Raw genomic sequence first — 19,607 nt, forward strand, 5'->3', positions numbered from 1 at the left:
GAGTTGCAGTAAAAATTAATGATGGACAGGGCAGGAAGTTCAATGACAGAGCATATTAGGTATGCATATGACTCAGGGTTTGAATTCCAGTACCACACAGATATTGATACCCTTACTAACTCGTTTTTACTAATGGCTCTAGAAATTGTTAATTGGATTCTTCAAGCCAATGAGACCTAAAATCTTGTTCTAACTTTACGTATCTTCATTTGGCAACAGGTGGTATTGCTACAAACACACACACACACACACACACAGAGAGAGAGAGAGAGAGAGAGAGAGAGAGAGAGAGAGAGAGAGAGAGAGAGAGAGAGAGAGAGGAATAATTGGTAACCTGCATAGGGCTTGGGAAACAGATTTAAACATAATGGATGTGGGAACTGGAGAGACTGCTCTGTGGTTAAGAGTACTTGTTGCTTTTGCAGAGGACCTGAATTTGGTTCTCAAAACCCAGAACAGGCAGCTCAGTGCCCTCTGTGACTCCAGATCGAAGGGATCCAGTGCCTCTGAGGGTACTTGAACCCATATGTGCATATCCACATGTAGACACATCTGCAAATAATTAGAAACTGGCAACATCAGGAATAATATGGCAACTCCCAAGCCACCAGGGACCCTGTCCCTATTGAGTTCATTTGGTACTATTTCACCCCTCCATCCCTACCACAGATCCAATGTGTTATTTGTGTACTCATCAGACCACCCACAGACATCCCAGGAGAACATGGTGTTAAAGCAGTGGTTCTCAACCCTGTAACACAGTTCCCTGTCTTGTGGTGACCCCAACTATAAAATTATTTTGTGGCTAATTCACAACTGTATTCTTTCTACTGTTATGAATATTCATGTAAATATTTGATAGGCAGGATATTTGATATGTGACCCACAGGGATTGAGACCCACAGGTTGAGGACCACATTAAAGGTTGAAAAGGGGGAAACCCCCCTTCAGGAGAGACATCTCCCTCTAAAAGTGTTCTTGGAGCTTGCAGTGGTACATCAGTGACACAGCTTTACCCAGCATGCATGGGACCCTGGGTTTACCCTCAACTAAAAGGCTTTGGAAGTTGCTTCTTTTTACAACCCACTATAACCTATCCATATGCCCAGCCATATTTGCCAAAGAGGGCTGTGAGAATATATTCTTTTGACTAAGCATATTACTAGCCAGAATGGAATTTGGAATACAACAGTAAAGAAAGTGTGGGGGGGGTTATATTGACAGGCGCAGTCTCTTTCACTGGCAAACATTCCTCAGAAAAGTCAGTTTTACTGCCCTGCTATTGCAGCTTACCAGGTAAGTGAGGGGTGGGTTTCTGAACCCTCCTCAGCACCAACAAAACACATCAGAAAGCAGTTTAAAATAGTGATATTAGAAGTAACAACAGGCTAATGAAGAGCCGTGAAGCTATGTAAGATTTTAAAGAGAAAACACCAACAAACCAGTTAGTCCATGGAGGTCAAATACAGCAGTAGCCAGGCTCCTCGGTGTGCCCTTCCTCTCACATTCTGATTAGACTCCCTTGCGTTTGGGCAATGCTCTGTAATGCTACGCTGATGATTAGCAACTAGGAACAGAGCGTGTCTGATTGCGCTGACCTGATTGTACATTCCTAAGCTACCCCAGAACAAGGATGTGGACAACTAGTGACTAGTTAGAAAGAAAAGATCAGAACATTTCCTCTTCCATTCTGCAGAATAGATGAGACAATCTCACTAAAACCACGGCCAGAATGTCCTGAGAACAAGTTTTCAGTGCACTTCAGATTTCCATAATGAGAACAAGAAGAGTACTTTGAGTTTCCAACAACAACAAAACGCTACCCATGGTTAAAAACAAACAAACAACAAACACAAAACACAGTTATTTTAACTGAATGCCGAAATCCCAGTCATTTCTACAGTTGGAAATTTCTCCCGTTTCCGATCCAAGAGGATGGTCTTGGAAATTAGGTAAAATGGGTTTCAGGAATTTGAATTCATCAGTCCCAGAGTCTCCCATCAGACGCACCTCATACGGGTAGCTCTGGGACAGGGTCCCCGCCCTGCCAACATCCACCAGGTGGCCAGGAAAGTGTCCCTCAGGCACAGAGCAGCCACCCAGAGAGGCCGGCCTGGCCCTCCTGCACAGCCTCACCCCCACGAACAGCAGCACAGACAAGAGGAAGAGCGAAGACACAGATGCCAAGGCGATGACCAGGTACAGCGTGAGTGCATCATCGTCTTGTGCAGGTTCGTGCGCCGCCTCGGGCAGAGGCAGGTAGGGCTGAGAGAAGCCATCCACCAGCAGCACATGCAGAATGACACTGGCAGACCTGGGAGGGTCGCCATTGTCCTTGACCAGCAGCAGCAGCCTGTGCTTGGGAGCATCGCGCTCACTCAGCAGCCTGGAGGTGCGCACCTCGCCATTGTGAGCCCACACGCTGAACAGCCCTGGCTCTGTGGCCTTGAGCAGCTGGAATGACAGCCAGGAGTTCTGGCCAGAGTCGCGGTCCACAGCCACCACCTTGGAGACCAGGTATCCTGGTTCCGCCGCCCTGGGCAGCAGCTCTGTGCAGGGCGCAGATGCGTTCTGCAGCGGGTAGAGCACGAAGGGCGCATTGTCGTTGGCGTCCAGCACAAGCACGCGCACCAGAGCCTGACTGCTGAGAGCGGGCGAGCCTTGGTCTGTGGCGCCCACGAGGAACTTGAAGGTCTGCAGGGCCTCATAGTCCAGCGCCCTGAGCGCGAACAGTTGCCCGTTGTCGGCATTGATGGAGATGAGCGAGTCCAGGGTCAGCTGTGAGTCGTGGGCAGGCAGCAGCGAGTAGGTGATGCGGGCATTGGAGCCTGAGTCTGAGTCTGTGGCGCTGATGGTGCCTATGTGCAGGGCGGGGCTGTTGTTCTCCTGGACAAACAGGGTGTAGGAGGTTTGTGTGAAGGCGGGGGCGTTGTCGTTGACGTCAGACACCTGCACAGTTATGGTGTGCTGGGTTGTGAGCCTGGGTGTGCCCAGGTCGGTGACTGTGATGGTAATGTTGTACTCTGCTGTTGTCTCTCTGTCCAGCGGTTTTTGTGTTAATAGGGTGTAAAAGTTTTCCCCAGAAGGCCTTAGGAAGAACGGCAGATCGTCTTGGATGGAACAAGTTATTTTTCCATTTTCTCCTGAATCTAGATCAGACACAGTAAAAACTGCCACCATAGTTTCCGGTAAATTCTCCGGGATGGGGTTGGTAAATGCAGACAGGGTAATCTCTGGAGTGTGGTCATTCACATCCACGACTTGGGTCAGAATCGTGCATTTTCCAGAAAAGGTTCCAGCGTCTCTGGCTTCGATATTGACTTCATAGGACTGAGTCTTTTCAAAATCAAGTTGTTCTTTCAATCGCACCTCCCCGGTCAAGGGATGGATTGAAAAGGTTTTGCTAATATCATCTGAAGCCTGAAAAAGTGAATAGGAGATCTGTCCATTGACTCCTATGTCCTTATCTGTGGCTGAGACGGTGGTGATCAGAAAGCCTATTGGACTGTCCTCAGGGATCTGTACCCTATAAAGAAGCTCCTCAAATTGGGGGGCATTGTCATTGAAATCCAGGACTTCAATGTGGACCTCGGTGGTGCCAGACCTGGTTGGAGAACCACCATCCTGGGCTGTAAGGGTTAACCTGAGCTCAGCTTGTTCCTCTCTATCCAGTGCTCTGTCTAGAACCAGCTCAGGATATTTCTTGCCATCGCTGCGTTTCCGGGTGAGCACGTGGAAATAGGGATTGGAGCTGACAAGATAGCTGTCAATACCATTTTGGCCCACATCCATGTCCTGGGCATTCTTCAGAGGAAATGTAGCCCCAGGAAGACTGCTTTCTGATATGGTTAGCATGATTTCCTTGTCCAGGAATGCTGGAGAGTGGTCATTTATGTCTGTTATTTGTAGATCTGCTTGAAAAATATCCAAGGGATTGTCTAGCAACACTTGGAAACGTAACAGGCATGGCTCTGTGTGTCCACAGAGTTCTTCTCGGTCCACCTTCTCAGTTAACAGCAAATCCCCTGTTTCCTGATCCAGCTGTAAACGTAGTTTGTTCCCTTTAGAAACGACCTTAGCCCCTCGACTGGAGAACTCCAGCTGCCCAAGACCTAGGTCATTTACTAAATTGGTTACAAAGGACCTACCCTCTCTTTCCTCCACCACAGAATAGTGCCTCAGCTCCCCGGCATTCACCAGAGATAATCCTAGTAGGAAGAAGGAAAAATGGACTTGCCTTTGTCTGCAAGTGAGCTTCCTGCTGGCCTCCATTCTTTGTGGTGGTGCAGAGTCCTGGAGAATGCTTCTGCAAAGCTGTAAGTCCCCCTGGTATCTGGTACAGTAGTTATCTCACTAGATACTTGAGATTTACTCCAGTCCTTTCCCAAGGGCACAGACCTCCTCTCTGAGTGTCAGGAGCTTCTCTAGGCTTCCAGACTTCAGGAGGTTTTTCCTTTTCCTCTTTTTTTTTTTTGCCTGTTAGTGGAGCCAACTGCCTTCTACTTTACTTTCTTATCCTGCAGCGCCACCAAGTGTTCTCACTGCATCTTAACATTTTGTGGGATGAAAATGGATGTAAAAAAACTACAGCTGCCCATGTCAAGCAGTTGGCATAGTAAGGGTGCATTGCCTCTCCTATTGCTTTGCCATCTTGGGGAGACAACTGCCCAAAAGCCACACAAGAGATGGAGATTTCCAATAATTCTAATTGAGCTTTAAACAAAGGATATGTGTTTAAATAACAACCTGGAAGGAAAAATGTATGCAAGAAATATATACATATGGGTGTGCATGCATGTTTCTAGAAATGGAAGGTTTTGGGAGTTATATACTTTTAGTATGATGAACCACAGAAACAATTGTGATGCTTGGGAAAATCATTTAATCTCTCTGCCCTAGTTTCTTCAACTACAGATGAGACATTAGTATCTAGATTTCTAGTTTTTCTGTGAACTCATCATCCTACAAATGAGAAATAGATGTGGAGGGAGAGTAACCCCAAAATGTATGGAAATTTGATGGAGAAATCCTCTTCATCCACCTCTTCCTCCTCCTCCTGCCCCTCTCTCCCTCTCCTCCCCCTCTATACAGGATCTCTATATGCACCCTTGGCTGTCATGAAACTTTCATTGTATACCAGGCTGATCTCAATCTCACAGAGATCCCCCTGTGTGACTGCCTCCCAAGTACTGGGATTAAAGGCATGTTACACCATGCTCAGAACCCAACCTTTTAGAACTTGAGCTTTAGTTAATTCATAGTTTTAATAGTTAGGCAATAAACCCAAGAATAGGGATTGTCAGTTTATAAGGAAATAAGACTACAGGCCAAGAGGAGCATAGCTATTTCTGAACACAGGAGAGACTGGGGAGCAATGTGAGTATGACAGATGACCCCTAGTGATAGAAAACAGCATAACAGGTGTTGTAAAGTCACCTGCCTGGAGGTGGAAAGAATGAGGACTCTCTCACACTTCAAACAAGAGAAAAACACCACAAAGAATTAGGAGATGCTCTCCTTTGCCAGTTAATGATTGTGGAACTTAGCAAATTGCTATGAACATCTACCTGCTCATTATTGAAATACCTCTACTCATTGGTTTCTTCTGAATCATAGCAGTAATATAGGCTGATGCCTATCATGCAAGCAGTTTGGGAGTCTGGGGCTGGAGGATCAACAGCTCAAAGCCATCCTGGATACAGAGAGACCATATCTCTAAAAGGTGATGAAATTATGTGTGGTGCACGGTAATTACTTAATAAACTTAAGAAAACTCTGTGTAGTATGAACTCCAAAAATGTAAGGTAGGGATTTTTACATGTGATTTCAATCAAGTCAGAATGTAAGTATCAATGACGAAATTAGATGGAAAAACAGTTTAAATCATTCCTAGCAAGATTTGTCATTCAATAGACTGCCATTTAACAAATGCTTAAAAACAAAGAGGAATCAAATTAAAATCGAGATCATGCTTGAGAGAAAGTTCTTGGGAGTAAGCAAAGGCATTCTTTTCTGACCTAATTTAATTAATCTCAAGACATTAGCATAAAATCATTCTCCTACAGGGCATACTTTAAACGGGGGCTAAATCCACAGGCAGAAGGGGCTAGTGTTTATTCTGCTTCTCTTCCTATGCTTTCAGTTAGGAAGTTGGGGGCAATTGGTTTTAGGAAATTAAATTCGCTTGTTATCCCTGACCCTTCAGCCAGACACACCTCATACTGGTAGCTCTGGGACAAGGTACCCGCACCGCTGACATCCACTAGGTGACCAGGAAAGTGTACCTCAGGCACAGAGCAGCCACCCAGAGAGGCCGCCCTGGCCCTCCTGCACAGCCTCACCCCCACGAACAGCAGCATAGACAAGAGGAAGAGCGAAGACACAGATGCCAAGGCGATGACCAGGTACAGCGTGAGTGCATCGTCGCCTTGTGCAGGTTCGCGCCCCATCTCGGGCAGAGGCAGGTAGGGCTGAGAGAAGCCATCCACCAGTAGCACATGCAGAGTGACACTGGCAGACCTGGGAGGGTCGCCATTGTCCTTGACAAGCAGCAGCAGCCTGTGCTTGGGAGCATCGCGCTCACTCAGCAGCCTGGAGGTGCGCACCTCGCCATTGTGAGCCCACACGCTGAACAGCCCTGGCTCTGTGGCCTTGAACAGCTGGAATGACAGCCAGGAGTTCTGGCCAGTGTCGCGGTCCACAGCCACCACCTTGGAGACCAGGTATCCTGGCTCCGCCGCCCTGGGCAGCAGCTCTGTGCAGGGCGCAGATGCATTCTGCAGCGGGTAGAGCACGAAGGGCGCATTGTCGTTGGCGTCCAGCACGAGCACGCGCACCAGTGCCTGGCTGCTGAGAGCGGGCGAGCCTTGGTCTGTGGCGCCCACGCGGAACTCAAAGGTCTGCAGGGCCTCATAGTCCAGGGCCCTGAGCGCGAACAGCTGCCCGTTGTCCGCATTGATGGAGATGAGCGAGTCCAGGGCCAGCTGCGGGTCGTGGCTGGGCAGCAGCGAGTAGGTGATGCGGGCATTGGAGCCTGAGTCTGAGTCTGTGGCGCTGATGGTGCCTATGTGCAGGGCGGGGCTGTTGTTCTCCTGGACAAACAGGGTGTAGGAGGTTTGTGTGAAGGCGGGGGCGTTGTCGTTGACGTCAGACACCTGCACTGTTATGGTGTGTTGGGTTGTGAGCCTGGGTGTGCCCAGGTCGGTGGCTGTGATGGTGATGTTATACTCAGTGTGCAATTCTCTATCTAAAGGCATCTCTGTTACTAGAGTATAGAAATTTTCCACAGATGGCTTTAGGACAAAAGGGAGATCATGTGGAATGGAGCACATGGTTTTACCGTTGTTCCCTGAATCTCTGTCTCTAATTCTGAAAACAGCAACGACTGTCTCTGGTTTGTTTTCAGCAATTGGGCTGGTAAGTGACGACAAGAGAAGTTCAGGTGGGTTATCATTCACATCCATTACCTGTACAACTACAGTGCATTTCCCAGAAAGTCCCCCGCCATCTTTGGCTTGTATAGTTACTGAGTAACTTTGAATGGCTTCATAGTTGAGTTCACCTTTAAGATAAATTTTGCCAGTTGTAGAATTGATTTGAAACGTTTGGAGAATTCTCTCAGTGGCATAAAAAAATGCGTATGCTATCTGTCCGTAACTTCCCGTGTCTAAATCCCTGGCAGACACAGCAACAACAAAGGAGCCAATAGGAGTGTTTTCATGTGACTGGACTTTGTAGAGGGACTGCACGAATTCAGGGGAGTTGTCGTTTATGTCTAAAACCAGGATTCGCACCAGTGCTGTCCCAGATCTGGGAGGGGATCCACCATCTAAGGCTGTAAGGGTTAAAGTGAACTCTGCTAATTCTTCTCGGTCTAGCGTTTGATCCAGAACCAACTCAGGAAAGACCGGACCCTCCCCTCCGTCATGCACGTGAATGTGGAAATATGCATTTGGACTGATGGTGTAGTTACTCAGGCTGTTCGTCCCCACGTCGGAATCCTGTGCCCTCTCCAAGAGAAACGTAGTCCCTGGTGTCGTACTTTCTGATATTTTCAAGGAAATTTCTTTGTCTAGAAATACTGGGGAATTGTCATTTATATCTCCGACATGCAGTGCAGCAAGATGAATCTGAAATGGGTTTTCCAGCAGCAACTGGAAAGTCAGAACACACGGCTCTGTGGGGCCGCACAGTTCCTCCCGGTCCAGCTTTTCATTTAGAATTAGGTCTCCAGTGAGAGGACTGAGCACTAAAACCCGCGTGTTCTGGTCGGAAACAATTCTAGCGCCCCGAGCTGACAGTTCCCCCAGCTCCAACTCTAAGTCCTTAGCTAGATTGGCCACGAAAGTGCCTCTCTCAGCTTCCTCTGCCACCAAATACTGAAGCTTGTTGGAGCCAGCCCAAGATGCTCCCAGAAATACACAAAAAAACAGTACTTGCCTTTTCTGCATAGCTCGGTCCAATCTGGCCTCCATTCTTCCTAAGACTTACAAAATAAAAACAAAATTCAGTTCCCTGGAATGACAGCCGCAGAATCCTTAGGATTTATGAGGACATTAGCAAGTCCTGTGAAAAGACAGAGGCACCTTCTCCCAGCGCTTGCTGCTGCTGTGTCATTTCCTATGGCTTTGTGAGAAACCTAGTCCATCCTTTGTGCGGTTTTAGCCCCCTTCCCTGGCCCTTTCCTTTCCTCTTTTTAGCCTGCAGCGCCACCTTGTGTTGTAGGAGTGCTATTTTCTTTTTCAAGAAGATGGCATAGTAAAGACATTCTGCCCCATATTAAGCCCGGATTCCCCACAAAAATTTAAGAAAATCTAAAAACCGACAGTAAAGATTATAAAAGAGAAACAAACCTTTACCAAGAAGTCAACCAATATCGTGTTATTTGCAAACCACTTAGCAATAATGCATTAAAAACACAGAACAGCTAGGGTTTTCTACAGTTTCTTGTGACTTGGACAATTCTTCCAATTTCAAGGTCTTCACTCTTCTTCCATACCTTATATAATACTTTCTGCTCCACAATTTTCACATTCCATCTTCTCTATGTACTATGTATTGGTATTAATTACCAAGCTCTCCAATACCCAGAAAATGCTCTGGTACTGGCTGTAGAGGGTAGGTCAGCTTTGCATTTGTGGAAGTGCTTTGATATTGCATCTTTATGATGGTTGCTCTCAGAAAAAAAACACTGTGGTTTTTGTTCTTTTTTTTCAAGACAGGATTTCTCTGTGTAGTTCTGGCTGACCTTGAACTCACAGAGATCCTCTTCGCTTTGTGTCCCAAGTGGTAGGATTAAAGGCTTGTGCCACAACCACCCAGATGAGATTTTAAAATCAAGGATGCTTTCTATTTCCTTCAAAAAGTCATTTTTTCTAATTTTCACAGCTTTTAGCATTATTTAGCTTTTCTATTATTATCAGCATTGTTTCACATCCCATCACCACTTTCTATTGGTGGTCAGACCTGTAAGAACTCCAGGTTACTGACATTTTAAAATTTGTGTTACCCCAGAATAAAATGTAGCCTTTATTTTACAAAAACAGAACACTAAGAGGCTTAAAATCCCTGCCTTCTCTCTCCTTTGTTTCTCGCCCAAGATTCAGCCATTTTTAGGCATTTTTTGTCACCTCCTCTGGCACTGATTTTTTAAAATATATCTTAATCTCACACATTTTCAACTGAATCTTCAGTAAGTTAGATTAAATTTGAGTTCTTTCGTGCCCCTTTTCACTTGTCATGTGTTAGGATCTTTGCTATGTAATAACCATGCTTTCCATCCTATTGTTTTGACACTAATAACTACCTTGGTTTTCCATTCTCTTTACCAATAGTGCTTATCTGTATCCTTCCATGACTCCAGTTGCCCCCATTGCAATTCCACAGGTGGTGACTCCTGTGTCTTCCAAGACACCAACCAGTTCCCTTTTAAATTGGATGACTGTTTTCTACCTTAGTTATAAGTCTATCATCTTGGGACGTCTCATTGTTGTCATCCATGGGATTCTCTTTTATTCTACTTAAATTTGGCAGTAGCAATCTTTTATTTTATTTCATTTTATTTTTATTGTGCTATACATTTTCCCTACTTCTCTTTCTCCTTCTCCTCTCCCCTTCCACTCCTCCCCTGCCCCCATGCTCCTAATTTACTCAGGAGAACTTTTCTTTTATCCCCTTCTTAGGAGAATCCATGCATGTCTCTCTTAGGGTCCTCTTTTATTACCTAGGTTCTCTGGGGTTGTGGTCTGTAGGCTGGCTGTGCTTTGCTTTATGTCTAATATCCACTTATGAATTAGTACGTGCTATATTTGTCTTTCCGGGTCTGGGTTATCTCACTCAGGATGTCTTTTTCTAGTTCTGTCAATTTGCCTGAAAATTTCAAGATGTCATTGTTTTTTTAACCACTGAGTAGTACTCAATGTACCACATTTTCCTTATCCATTCTTCAGTTGAGGGTCATCTAGGTTGTTTCCAGGTTCTGGCTATTAGGAGCAAAGCTGCTATGAACATAGTTGAGCAGATGTCCTTGTGGTGTGAGTGTGCATCCTTTGGGTATGTGCCCAAAAGTGGTATTGCTGGGTCTTGAGGTAGATTGAGCCCCATTTTTCTGAGAAACTGCCAAACTGATTTCCATAGCAGCTATACAAGTCTGCACCCCCACTAGCAATAGAGGAGTGTTCCCCTTACTCCATATCCTCTCCAGCATAAACTGTCATCAGACTTTTTGATCTTGACCATTCTGACAGGTGTAAGACTGAACCTCAGAGTTGTTTTGATTTGCAATTTTCTGGTAACTAAGGATGTTGAGCATTCCCTTACATGTCTTTCTGTCATTTAAGATTCCTCTGCTGAGAGTTCTGTTTAGATCTTTACCCATTTTTATTGGATTATTTGATCTTTTGATGTCTAGTTTCTTGAGTTATTTGTATATTTTGGAAATTAGGCCTCTGTCAGATGTGGGGTTGGTGAAGATCTTTTCCCATTCTGTAGGCTGTGGTTTTGTCTTATTCACCGAGACCTTTGCTTTACAGAAGCTTCTCAGTTTCAGGTTGTCCAATTTAGTCATTGTTGCTCTCAATGTCTGTGCTACTGGTGTTATATTTAGGAAGTGGTCTCCTGGGCCAATGTGTTCCAGGTTACCTCCCACTTTCTCTTCTAAGAGGTTCAGTGTGGTTGGTTTTATGTTGGGGTCTTTGATCCATTTGGACTTCAGTTTTGTTAATGGCAATAGATATGAATCTATTTGCATTCTTTTACATGTCAACATCCAGTTATGAAGATGCTTTCTTTTTCCATTTTATAATTTTAGCTTCTTTGTCAAAATCTGATGTTTATAGGTGTGTGTGTGTTTATGTCAGGGTCTTTGATTCAATTCTATTACTCTGCCTGTCTGTTTTCATGCCAATACCAAGATTTTTTCATTACTGTAGCTCTATGATAAAGTTTGAAGTCAGGTATGGTGATGCTTCCAGAAATTCCTTAATAAAGGATTATTTTGGCTATCATGGGATTTTTGTTTTTCCATATGAAATTTATTGTCCTTTGAGGTCTGTGAGGAATTTTTCTGGGATTTTGATGGGTATTGTACTGAATATGTAGATTGCTTTTGTTAAGATTGCCATTTTTGCTATGTTGATCCTACATATCCAAGAGCATGGGAGACTTTTCTATTTTCTGATATCTTCAGTTCCTTGCTTTAGGAACTAAAGTTTTTGTCACAGGTCTTTCACTTGTTTGGTTAGAGTTACCTCAAGATAGTTTATATTATTTGTGACTATTGTAAAGGGTGATGTTTCTCTGATTTATGTCTTAGCCAGTTTATCATCTATGTAGGAGGATAACAGTTTTTAGTTAGTATTGTATCCTGCTACATTAAAGATGTTCCCAGGTGTAGGAGTTTCCTGATAGAATTTTTGGGGTCACTTATGTATACTATCATATCAGCAAATAGTGAAAGTTTGACTTCTTTTCCAATTTGTATCCCCTTCATATTCTTTTGTTGTCTTATTGCTCTAGCTAGAACTTCAAGTACAATATTGAATAGATACACAGAGAGTGGACAGTCTTGGCTTGTTCCTAATTTCAGTGGAAGCACTTTGATGTTGGCTGTTGTCTTGTTGCATATTGCCTTTATTATGTTTAGATATGTTTCTTGTATCCTTGACATCTCCAGGGCCTTTATCATGAAGAGGTATTTTGTATAGTGTTCTGTATGTCAGAAGAGGGCACCAGATCTCATTATAGATGGTTGTGAGCCACCATGTGGCTGCTCAGAATTGAACTCAGGACCTCTGGGAGAGCAGTCAGTGCTCTTAACCTCTAAGCCATCTCTCCATCCCTAGATGTTGAATTTTGTTGAAGGATTTTTCAGCATCTAAAGAGATGATCATGTTTTCTTCCTTTTAGTTTGTTTATATGGTGGGTTACATTAACACATTTTTGCATGTTGAATATCCCTGAATCTCTGAATTAAAGCTTACTTGTTCATGGTAGATGATTTTTCGATGAGTTCTTGGATTAGGTTTGCCAGTATTTTAGCATCAGTGTTCATGAGGGAGATTGGTCTGTAATTCTCTATGTTGGTTGTGTCTTTGTGTGGATTGGATATCATGGTAACTGTTTGGCAATGTTCCTTCTGTCTCTATTGTGTGGAACAATTTGAGGAGTATTGGTATTATTTCTTCTTGGAAATTCTGGTAGAATTATGCACTGATACCATCTGCCTCTGGACTCTTTTTGGGAGGGTTAGAAAACTTTGATGACTGTTTCTAGTTCCTTGGGGGTTATAGGATTATGTAATTTGTTTATTTGATCTTGACTTAATTTTGGTATGTGGTACTAACCCAGAAAATTGTCCATTTCTTTTAAGGTTTTGAATTTTGTGGAGTACAGGAAAATCCTCTGGATTTCCTCAGTGTCTGTTGTTATGTCTCCCTTCTCGTTTCTGATTTTGCTAATTTGAATATTCTCTCTCTGCCTTTTGGTTAGTTTGGATAAATGTTTGTCTATCTTGTTGATTTTCTCCAAGAACTATCTCTTTGTCTCATTGACTCTTTGTATTGTTTCTGTTTCTATTTTTTGATTTCTCCTCGCAATTTGATTATTTCCTGCTGTCTACTCCTCCTAGATGAGTTTGCTTCTTTTTGTTCTAGAGTTTTCAGGTGTTCTGTTAATTCGATAGTGTGGGATTTTTCCAGTGTCTTTATGTGGGCACTTAGCACTGCTTTCATTGTGTCCCATAAGTTTGGGTATGTCATGAGGCCATTTTCATTGAATTCTGGGAATTCTTTAATTTCTTTCTTTATTTCTTCCTTGACCCAGTGATGATTCAGTTGAGCATTGCTCAATTTCCATGAGTTTGTGGGCTTTCTGCAACTAGTCTTGCTGATGAATTCTAACTTTAAGCTATGATGATCCAATAAGATGCAGTTGGTTATTCCAATTTTTTGTATCCATTAAAGTATATGGTCGATTTTAGAAAAGGATCTATGAAGTGTTTGGGTGAAATGTTCTATAGATGTCTGCTAAGCCCATTTGAGTCATAAAATCTGCTAGTTCCTTTATTTCTCTGTTAAGTTTCTGTCTGGCAGACCTGTCCATTGGTGAGAGTGGGGTGTTGAAGTCTCCCCCTATTAGCGTGTGGGTCTCGATATGTGATTTAAGCTTTAGTAATGTTTCTTTTACAAATGAGAATACCCTTGTATTTTGGGCATAAATGTGATGAATATGAAATGACTGTCTTCATCTCTTTTGACAAGTTTTAGTTTGAAGTTTATTTTGTTAGATACTAGGATAGCTACACCAGCTTGTTTCTTACGTCCATTTGATTGGAAAATCTTTTCCCAACCCTTTATTTACTCTGAGGTAATTTATTTGTAGTTGAAGTGTGTTTCTTGTATGCAGAAGAAGGATGGATTCTGTTTTTGTATCCAATCTGTTAGCCTCTTTCTTTTTATAGGTGAATTGAGTCGATTTATATTAAGGGATAATAATGACCAGTGATTGCTAGTTCCTGTTATTTTTGTTTTTGTTGGTGGTGATCTTGTGTGTGAATTTATCTTCTTAGGGATTTGCTGGTGTGGGACCTATATATTACCTCTGTTTCTGTGAAGGTAGCTAACTTCTGTAGGGCTGCATTTGTGGATAAATATTGTTTAAATGTGTTTTTTCATGGAACATCTTGTTTTCCCCATCTATGGTGATTGAAAGCTTTGCTGGATATAGCAGTCTGGGCTGGCATCTGTGGTCTCTTATGTGTCTGCATAATGACTGACCAGGACCTTCTGGCTTTCATTGTTTCCATTGAGAAGTTGGGTGTAATTCTGATAGCTCTGCCTTTATATGTTACTTGGCCTTTTTCATTTGCAGTTCTTAATATTTTTTATTCTGCATGTAAAAATAAATTATGTGGTGAGGGGACTTTTTTTGGTCCAGTCTACTTGGTGTTCTGTAAACTTCTTGTACTTTCATAGGCATCTCCTTCTTTAGATTGGAAAAGTTTTCTTCTATGAATTTGTTGAACATGTTTTCTGTGCCTTTGAGCTGTATTTCTTTTCCTTCTACACCTGTTATTCTTAGGTCCAGTCTTTTCACGGTGTCCCAGATTTTCTGGATATTTTCTGTTAAGAATTTGTTGGATTTAACATTTTCTTTGACCAATGAGTCTTATTTCCTCTATCGTGTCTTCAATGCCTTCTCTTCCATCTCTTGTGTTGTTTATGCTTGCATCTGCAGTTCCTGATCACTTACCCAGATTTTCTATTTCCAGAGTTCCCTCAGTTTGTGTTTTCCTCATTGCATCTATTTCAGTTTTTAAGTTTTGAATCATTTCCTTCACCTGTTTGATTGCTTTTTCCTTGGTCTTCTTTTAGAGATTTGTTGGTTTCTTTCAATTTTTGTGTCTTTTCATCTATTTCTTTAGGGTAATTTTTCCTTTCCTCTTTAAGGACCTCAATCATATTCATAAAGTTATTTTAATGTCATTTTCTTCTGCTTCATCTGATTTGTTATGTTCGGGTCTTGTTGCTGTAGAGCTACTGGTTTCTGGTGGTGTTGTATTGCTCTTCTTGCTGTTGAGTGTATTCTTACCCTATTATCTACTGACCTCTTCCTCCAATCTGCACAGGTGGAGTCTGTGCTTCAAGGGTCCCTCTTCCTCCAATTAGTTGGGTCTGTGGCTCCGTTGAATACTCCTCCTTCAGTGCAGGCAGGGCTGGGCATCCCATGACCATTTCTTCATGTTTGGATGGGCTTGAGGCTCAGATGGTAGCTCCTCTCAGTACAGGTAGGCCCTCAGCTCCAGTGGTTACTCCTCTGTGTGCAGATGGTTTTGAGACTGAGGCTCAGGTGGTCAGGGTAGTTTCTGGATAGTTTCCCAGTGTGACCTGGGCCTCTGTCAGTGGTGCTGATGCTCACAATTTTTTTGATCTTTCAGTTTTCCTGCTTATTCATGGGGTCTAAGAAATCACATTTTATGTAGGCTCCTGTGACTGAAAAGATGATATGATGTGAAGGGGAACACCGATACATATTCTGCAAGACACCGATCCCTTGAGTCACAAATGTCCAAACCAGACCACTATTTTTTTTTGCTATGTTTGGGACATGGTTGTCATTCCAGAATCAACACATGAAAGTTCACTTCATTTTCCCCCATTTTGAATGGTCTCTTTCCTGTCTCTTCTGTCTTTCTTTTTCTACTTTGGGTTAATTTTTCATTTTTATAGGCATCATCCTGTAGTTTCCAGAAAAAGATGCATGACAGGTAAGTTTTGTTATGATCTTTGAAAGTTATCTTTGTGTGCATGTGGTATTTGTATTCATGTGTACATGTGGTGTGTGTGTGTGTGTGTGTGTGTGTGTGTGTGTGTGTGTGTGTGGTTGATGTTGGAATCTTCATTGGTTATTCTCCACCTTACTTTTTTGAGTGGGGGTGGGAGAATGTTTTGTTTACTTTGTTTTGTTTTTCTGAGACAGGGTTTCTCTGTGTAATGACTCTGGCTGTCTTAGAAATCATTTGTAGATCAGGTTGACCACAAACTCACAGTTTGCCTGCCTCTACCTCCAGATTGCTGGTATTAAAGGCATGTGACACCAACTGCAGTTTTCCCTCCATCCTCTCTTTCAACTTTGTCCCCCCACCTCCCCCCTTATCCCCCAGATCCACTCCTCCTTTCTTTTTCAGAAAATATCAGGGATTCCAAGGGGGTATCAACCAAGTAAGTTGTAATAGACTAGGCACGTCCCCTCATATTACAGCTGGATGAAGCAACCCAGTAAGTGAAAAGGGTTCTAAAAGCAGGCAAAAGAGTCAGAGACAATCCCACTCTCACTGTTAGAAGTCACTCAGGAACACTAAGCAACAAAACCATAGTATATATGCAGAGAACTTAGATCAGATGCATACAGGGTCCATGATTGTTGGCTCAGTCTCTGTAGGCCCTATGAGCCTTGGTTAGTTGTTTAGGTGGGCTCTTATCTTGTGTCCACCTTATTTTTTATTTTAGAGACACTCTTTTTGGGCGGGTTTCACGAGACAGGGGTTCTCTGTATTGTTTTGGAGGCTGTCGGTCCTCCCTGGCCTCAAACTCACAGAGATCCATCTGCCTCTGCTTCCCGAGTGCTGGGATTAAAGGCGTGCACCACCACCGCCTGGCTTTTTAGAGACACTCTTATTTACATATCCTTTCCCCCATTCCCTCGTCCTCCCATCCTCCCATGCTTCCCACCGATCCCCCAACCCACCCCCACCCACTCCCCAGGGATAGTGAGACCCTCCACGGGGCATCATCAAAGTCCATAACATCATTTGGGGGAGAGCCTAGGTCCTCTTTTCCTTATCTGGGCTGCAAGAGTATCCCTCCTTAGAGAATGGGCTCCCAAAGTCCATTTGTGGCCTAGGAATAAACCCTGGCTCCACTGTTAAAGGTTCTAGAGACTGCCTTGCCCTCCTATGTGGCACCCACATTCAGAGGGCTTGGTTTGGTCCACTGATGGTTCCCCAATTTACGACTAGGGTCTGCGTGCTCTCATCAGGTCAGGTCAACTGTTTCTGCGGGTTTCTCTAGTTCCGTCTTGGTTCACTGGCTTATCTCTCCTCCCTCTACACAACTGGATTCTGGGAGTATGGCTCCGTGTTTAGCTGTGGGTGCCTGCTCTGCTTCTATCAGCTACTGGGTCAAGGCTCTAGGAATGGTCCACCTTATTTTTATTTTATTTTATGAGTATGTTCATATTTTCCAAGGGTTCTTTCATTCTTATTGGTTAGAGGCAATTAATTTTTCCCTCTGATGATAATAATGGGTTTTTCTTCCCAATGTTTCCTTACCAAATTTTTCTCTTTTAAAATGTTCCAGCTTTTGCATATTTTTCTATGTGAAAAATCTCAGTGTGTTTTCAGTGCTAGGGATTGAACCCAGGGCACCCTCCATGCTAGACCATTTGTCTTAATTCAACTTTAAAGACTGAAGAGCAGAGTGGCATCTCTGGCAGGGTTGGTAATGCTCACTTGTATTATTATACTAAGGTTAACCAGGTACACTCCGGTGAGTGTGAGTGGCTCTCATATTCCCTTTCTCTTCCCTTTATGTCCTTCCTTTCCTTCTTATGTACTTTCCATTCATTAATGGTCTATATTTTCCATAGCATTATTATCATTAATCTTTTTGGAGACATAGAGGTCAAACTAGCTTTGAATGTAGCCAAGACTTATCCTGCCTTTACCTCTGACCTACTTGAATGAGAGGCTTGAACCACCATGCCCCAAATATGGAGTGAAACATGTAAAGAACTAGAGGGTAAGACTAGAGGAGTGGATATTTTCACTGGAGGAGGTTATGTTTATATTATATTCCAGTATCAAATCAGTGTCACTCAACTCCTTCAAATTTCAAAGACTTATTGTAGTTGGTTCTCCTATGGCATATCCCACACAATTCTGTATGGGTTCTCCTCACAGAAGTCACCAAAGGACCCAGGATTTGCTTCAATCAAGAAGAGTGAGGAAAAGTATATATGTTAAGATAGGAGGTCTCTCCAGAAACTTCCCCTCAGATGTTGTCATTCCAGGCTTTTAGGTCCAAACATTCTGATGTCTCTAAAATTTCTGTAGTATAAATAGATACATGTATGAAGATACATGTCCAATCTACAAATTATATATACAACCAAAAATATCATTGCTTTTTTAAATGAGTAGAATTTCAGTGGTCATATTCTCTGGAGTATTCATTGTGGTTAGTTACTTTATGCATTTATATTTCTAATTATCAAGTCATTTACTTTGATTCTTTAATCTCAATAATTCTATTTCTAAGACATTTGTGTCTCAATTTTCGATATCCTTTAGTTCTTTAAATATCACATTTGATATCTATTGATCCACTATTGGTCATTTTTCTGTGTTCAGCATATGTGAACTGTATGACATAATAGGTTTTATTATGGCATTTTAGTCTGTATCCAGTCCATCATTATTCTTTCTTCTGTCTCCTTGTCTTTTTCTTTGGCCTTTTCTCTCTTTCCAAATACTCTTTATGATGGTTAGTCTTGATCCTAAACTTGATTGGCACAGCATCCTGAGAAAAAAATTCTGGGACTGTTCCGCTGGAATTTCTAGATTGAGTTAAGTGGAGGGGGAAGACCTAAATGTGGGCAGCAGTATTCCCTGGGCTGTGGTCCCAGACTGGATGAAAATAAGAGAGCTGAGAAGCACCCCTGTCTCTCCCTGCTCTGTGAATGTAACCTTGTGTTCTGACTGCCCCACAATGGGCTGACTGTGTGTTCAGCTAAAATAAGCTCTTATGTCCTCAAGTTGTCTTTGTCAGGTGTTTTTTCACAACAATGAGAAAAGTAATGAATGCTCCACCTTTACACTCACATGTCTTAAAGACACATAGATTCTGAGTAGGAGAGAAAGCATGTGACACTTGCCTAGTTTGCTTTGGCTTATTTTATCTACAGTGGTGATTCCAATTCCACTTTTCTGTAAGCAGCATTGTTTCATTCCTCTTTGGAGCAAAATAATGCTAACATATGTTTACGAAACACATTTTCTTCATTGTTCATCTGTTGACTATCACTGTTGTGTAGTTGCTTCCTCCAAATTGAAATATTTGACTTATAAGATTCAGGAATATCATGAAAGTTTTAAGACTTGCCCAGGAAGTTGCAAGACTCCCAGCACCCCTCCCCAAGAATACATAAGCACTAAAAATTTCCAAGGAGATAAGAACCCCTTTTGTGTGGAACTGCTTGCAAGTTGGGAAGTGAGTTTGAGGGATTTAGCTTTGGGGATCATCACCTCAACCCTTGTAACCCCACTAAACTCATTGGCTTACCCAAGTAGAGTATGATAGAATTGTTTCTTTGTTAAGGCATCGACTCTCTTTCTTGAGTGAATACACATTAATTGCCATCTCTCCAGGAAAAAATTATACAACAAATCCTTGGAATGACAGATATCACATTATTAAAAAAACATGATATATAAGTTTTGTTTTTCTCTCATAAAAATCAAGACTGAAAATCACTCTTGCATAACTTGGGGGTCCATTCTCATTCCACTGTTGGTTTGACATCTTCAGGACATGACTTTCATCTTTCAGTAA

The 19,607-nt window shown here is 42.7% G+C and overlaps 2 protein-coding genes across 2 annotated transcripts; both read right to left on the reverse strand.

Moving 5' to 3' along the window:
• Positions 1-1,848: 1,848 nt before the first annotated feature.
• Positions 1,849-4,737, reverse strand: LOC101829876 (protocadherin beta-13-like). The gene has a single exon (XM_040741920.1). It carries the CDS (start codon positions 4,270-4,272, stop codon positions 1,864-1,866), a length of 2,409 nt encoding a protein of 802 aa, XP_040597854.1. The 5' UTR covers positions 4,273-4,737; the 3' UTR covers positions 1,849-1,863.
• Positions 4,738-4,865: 128 nt separating this feature from the next.
• On the reverse strand, positions 4,866-9,211 carry LOC101836096 (protocadherin beta-7). The gene has a single exon (XM_040741925.1). It carries the CDS (start codon positions 8,472-8,474, stop codon positions 6,114-6,116), a length of 2,361 nt encoding a protein of 786 aa, XP_040597859.1. The 5' UTR covers positions 8,475-9,211; the 3' UTR covers positions 4,866-6,113.
• Between the last annotated feature and the right edge of the window lie 10,396 nt (positions 9,212-19,607).

The sequence above is a fragment of the Mesocricetus auratus genome, unplaced genomic scaffold, assembly GCF_017639785.1.
Source record: "Mesocricetus auratus isolate SY011 unplaced genomic scaffold, BCM_Maur_2.0 Super-Scaffold_6730, whole genome shotgun sequence".
NCBI classification, from domain to species: Eukaryota; Metazoa; Chordata; class Mammalia; order Rodentia; family Cricetidae; genus Mesocricetus; species Mesocricetus auratus.

Excerpts from the sequence above, each read along its gene's own strand:
- LOC101829876 (XM_040741920.1), bottom strand. The coding sequence starts at position 4,272 with ATGGAGGCCAGCAGGAAGCTCACTTGCAGACAAAGGCAAGTCCATTTT.
- LOC101836096 (XM_040741925.1), bottom strand. The coding sequence starts at position 8,474 with ATGGAGGCCAGATTGGACCGAGCTATGCAGAAAAGGCAAGTACTGTTT.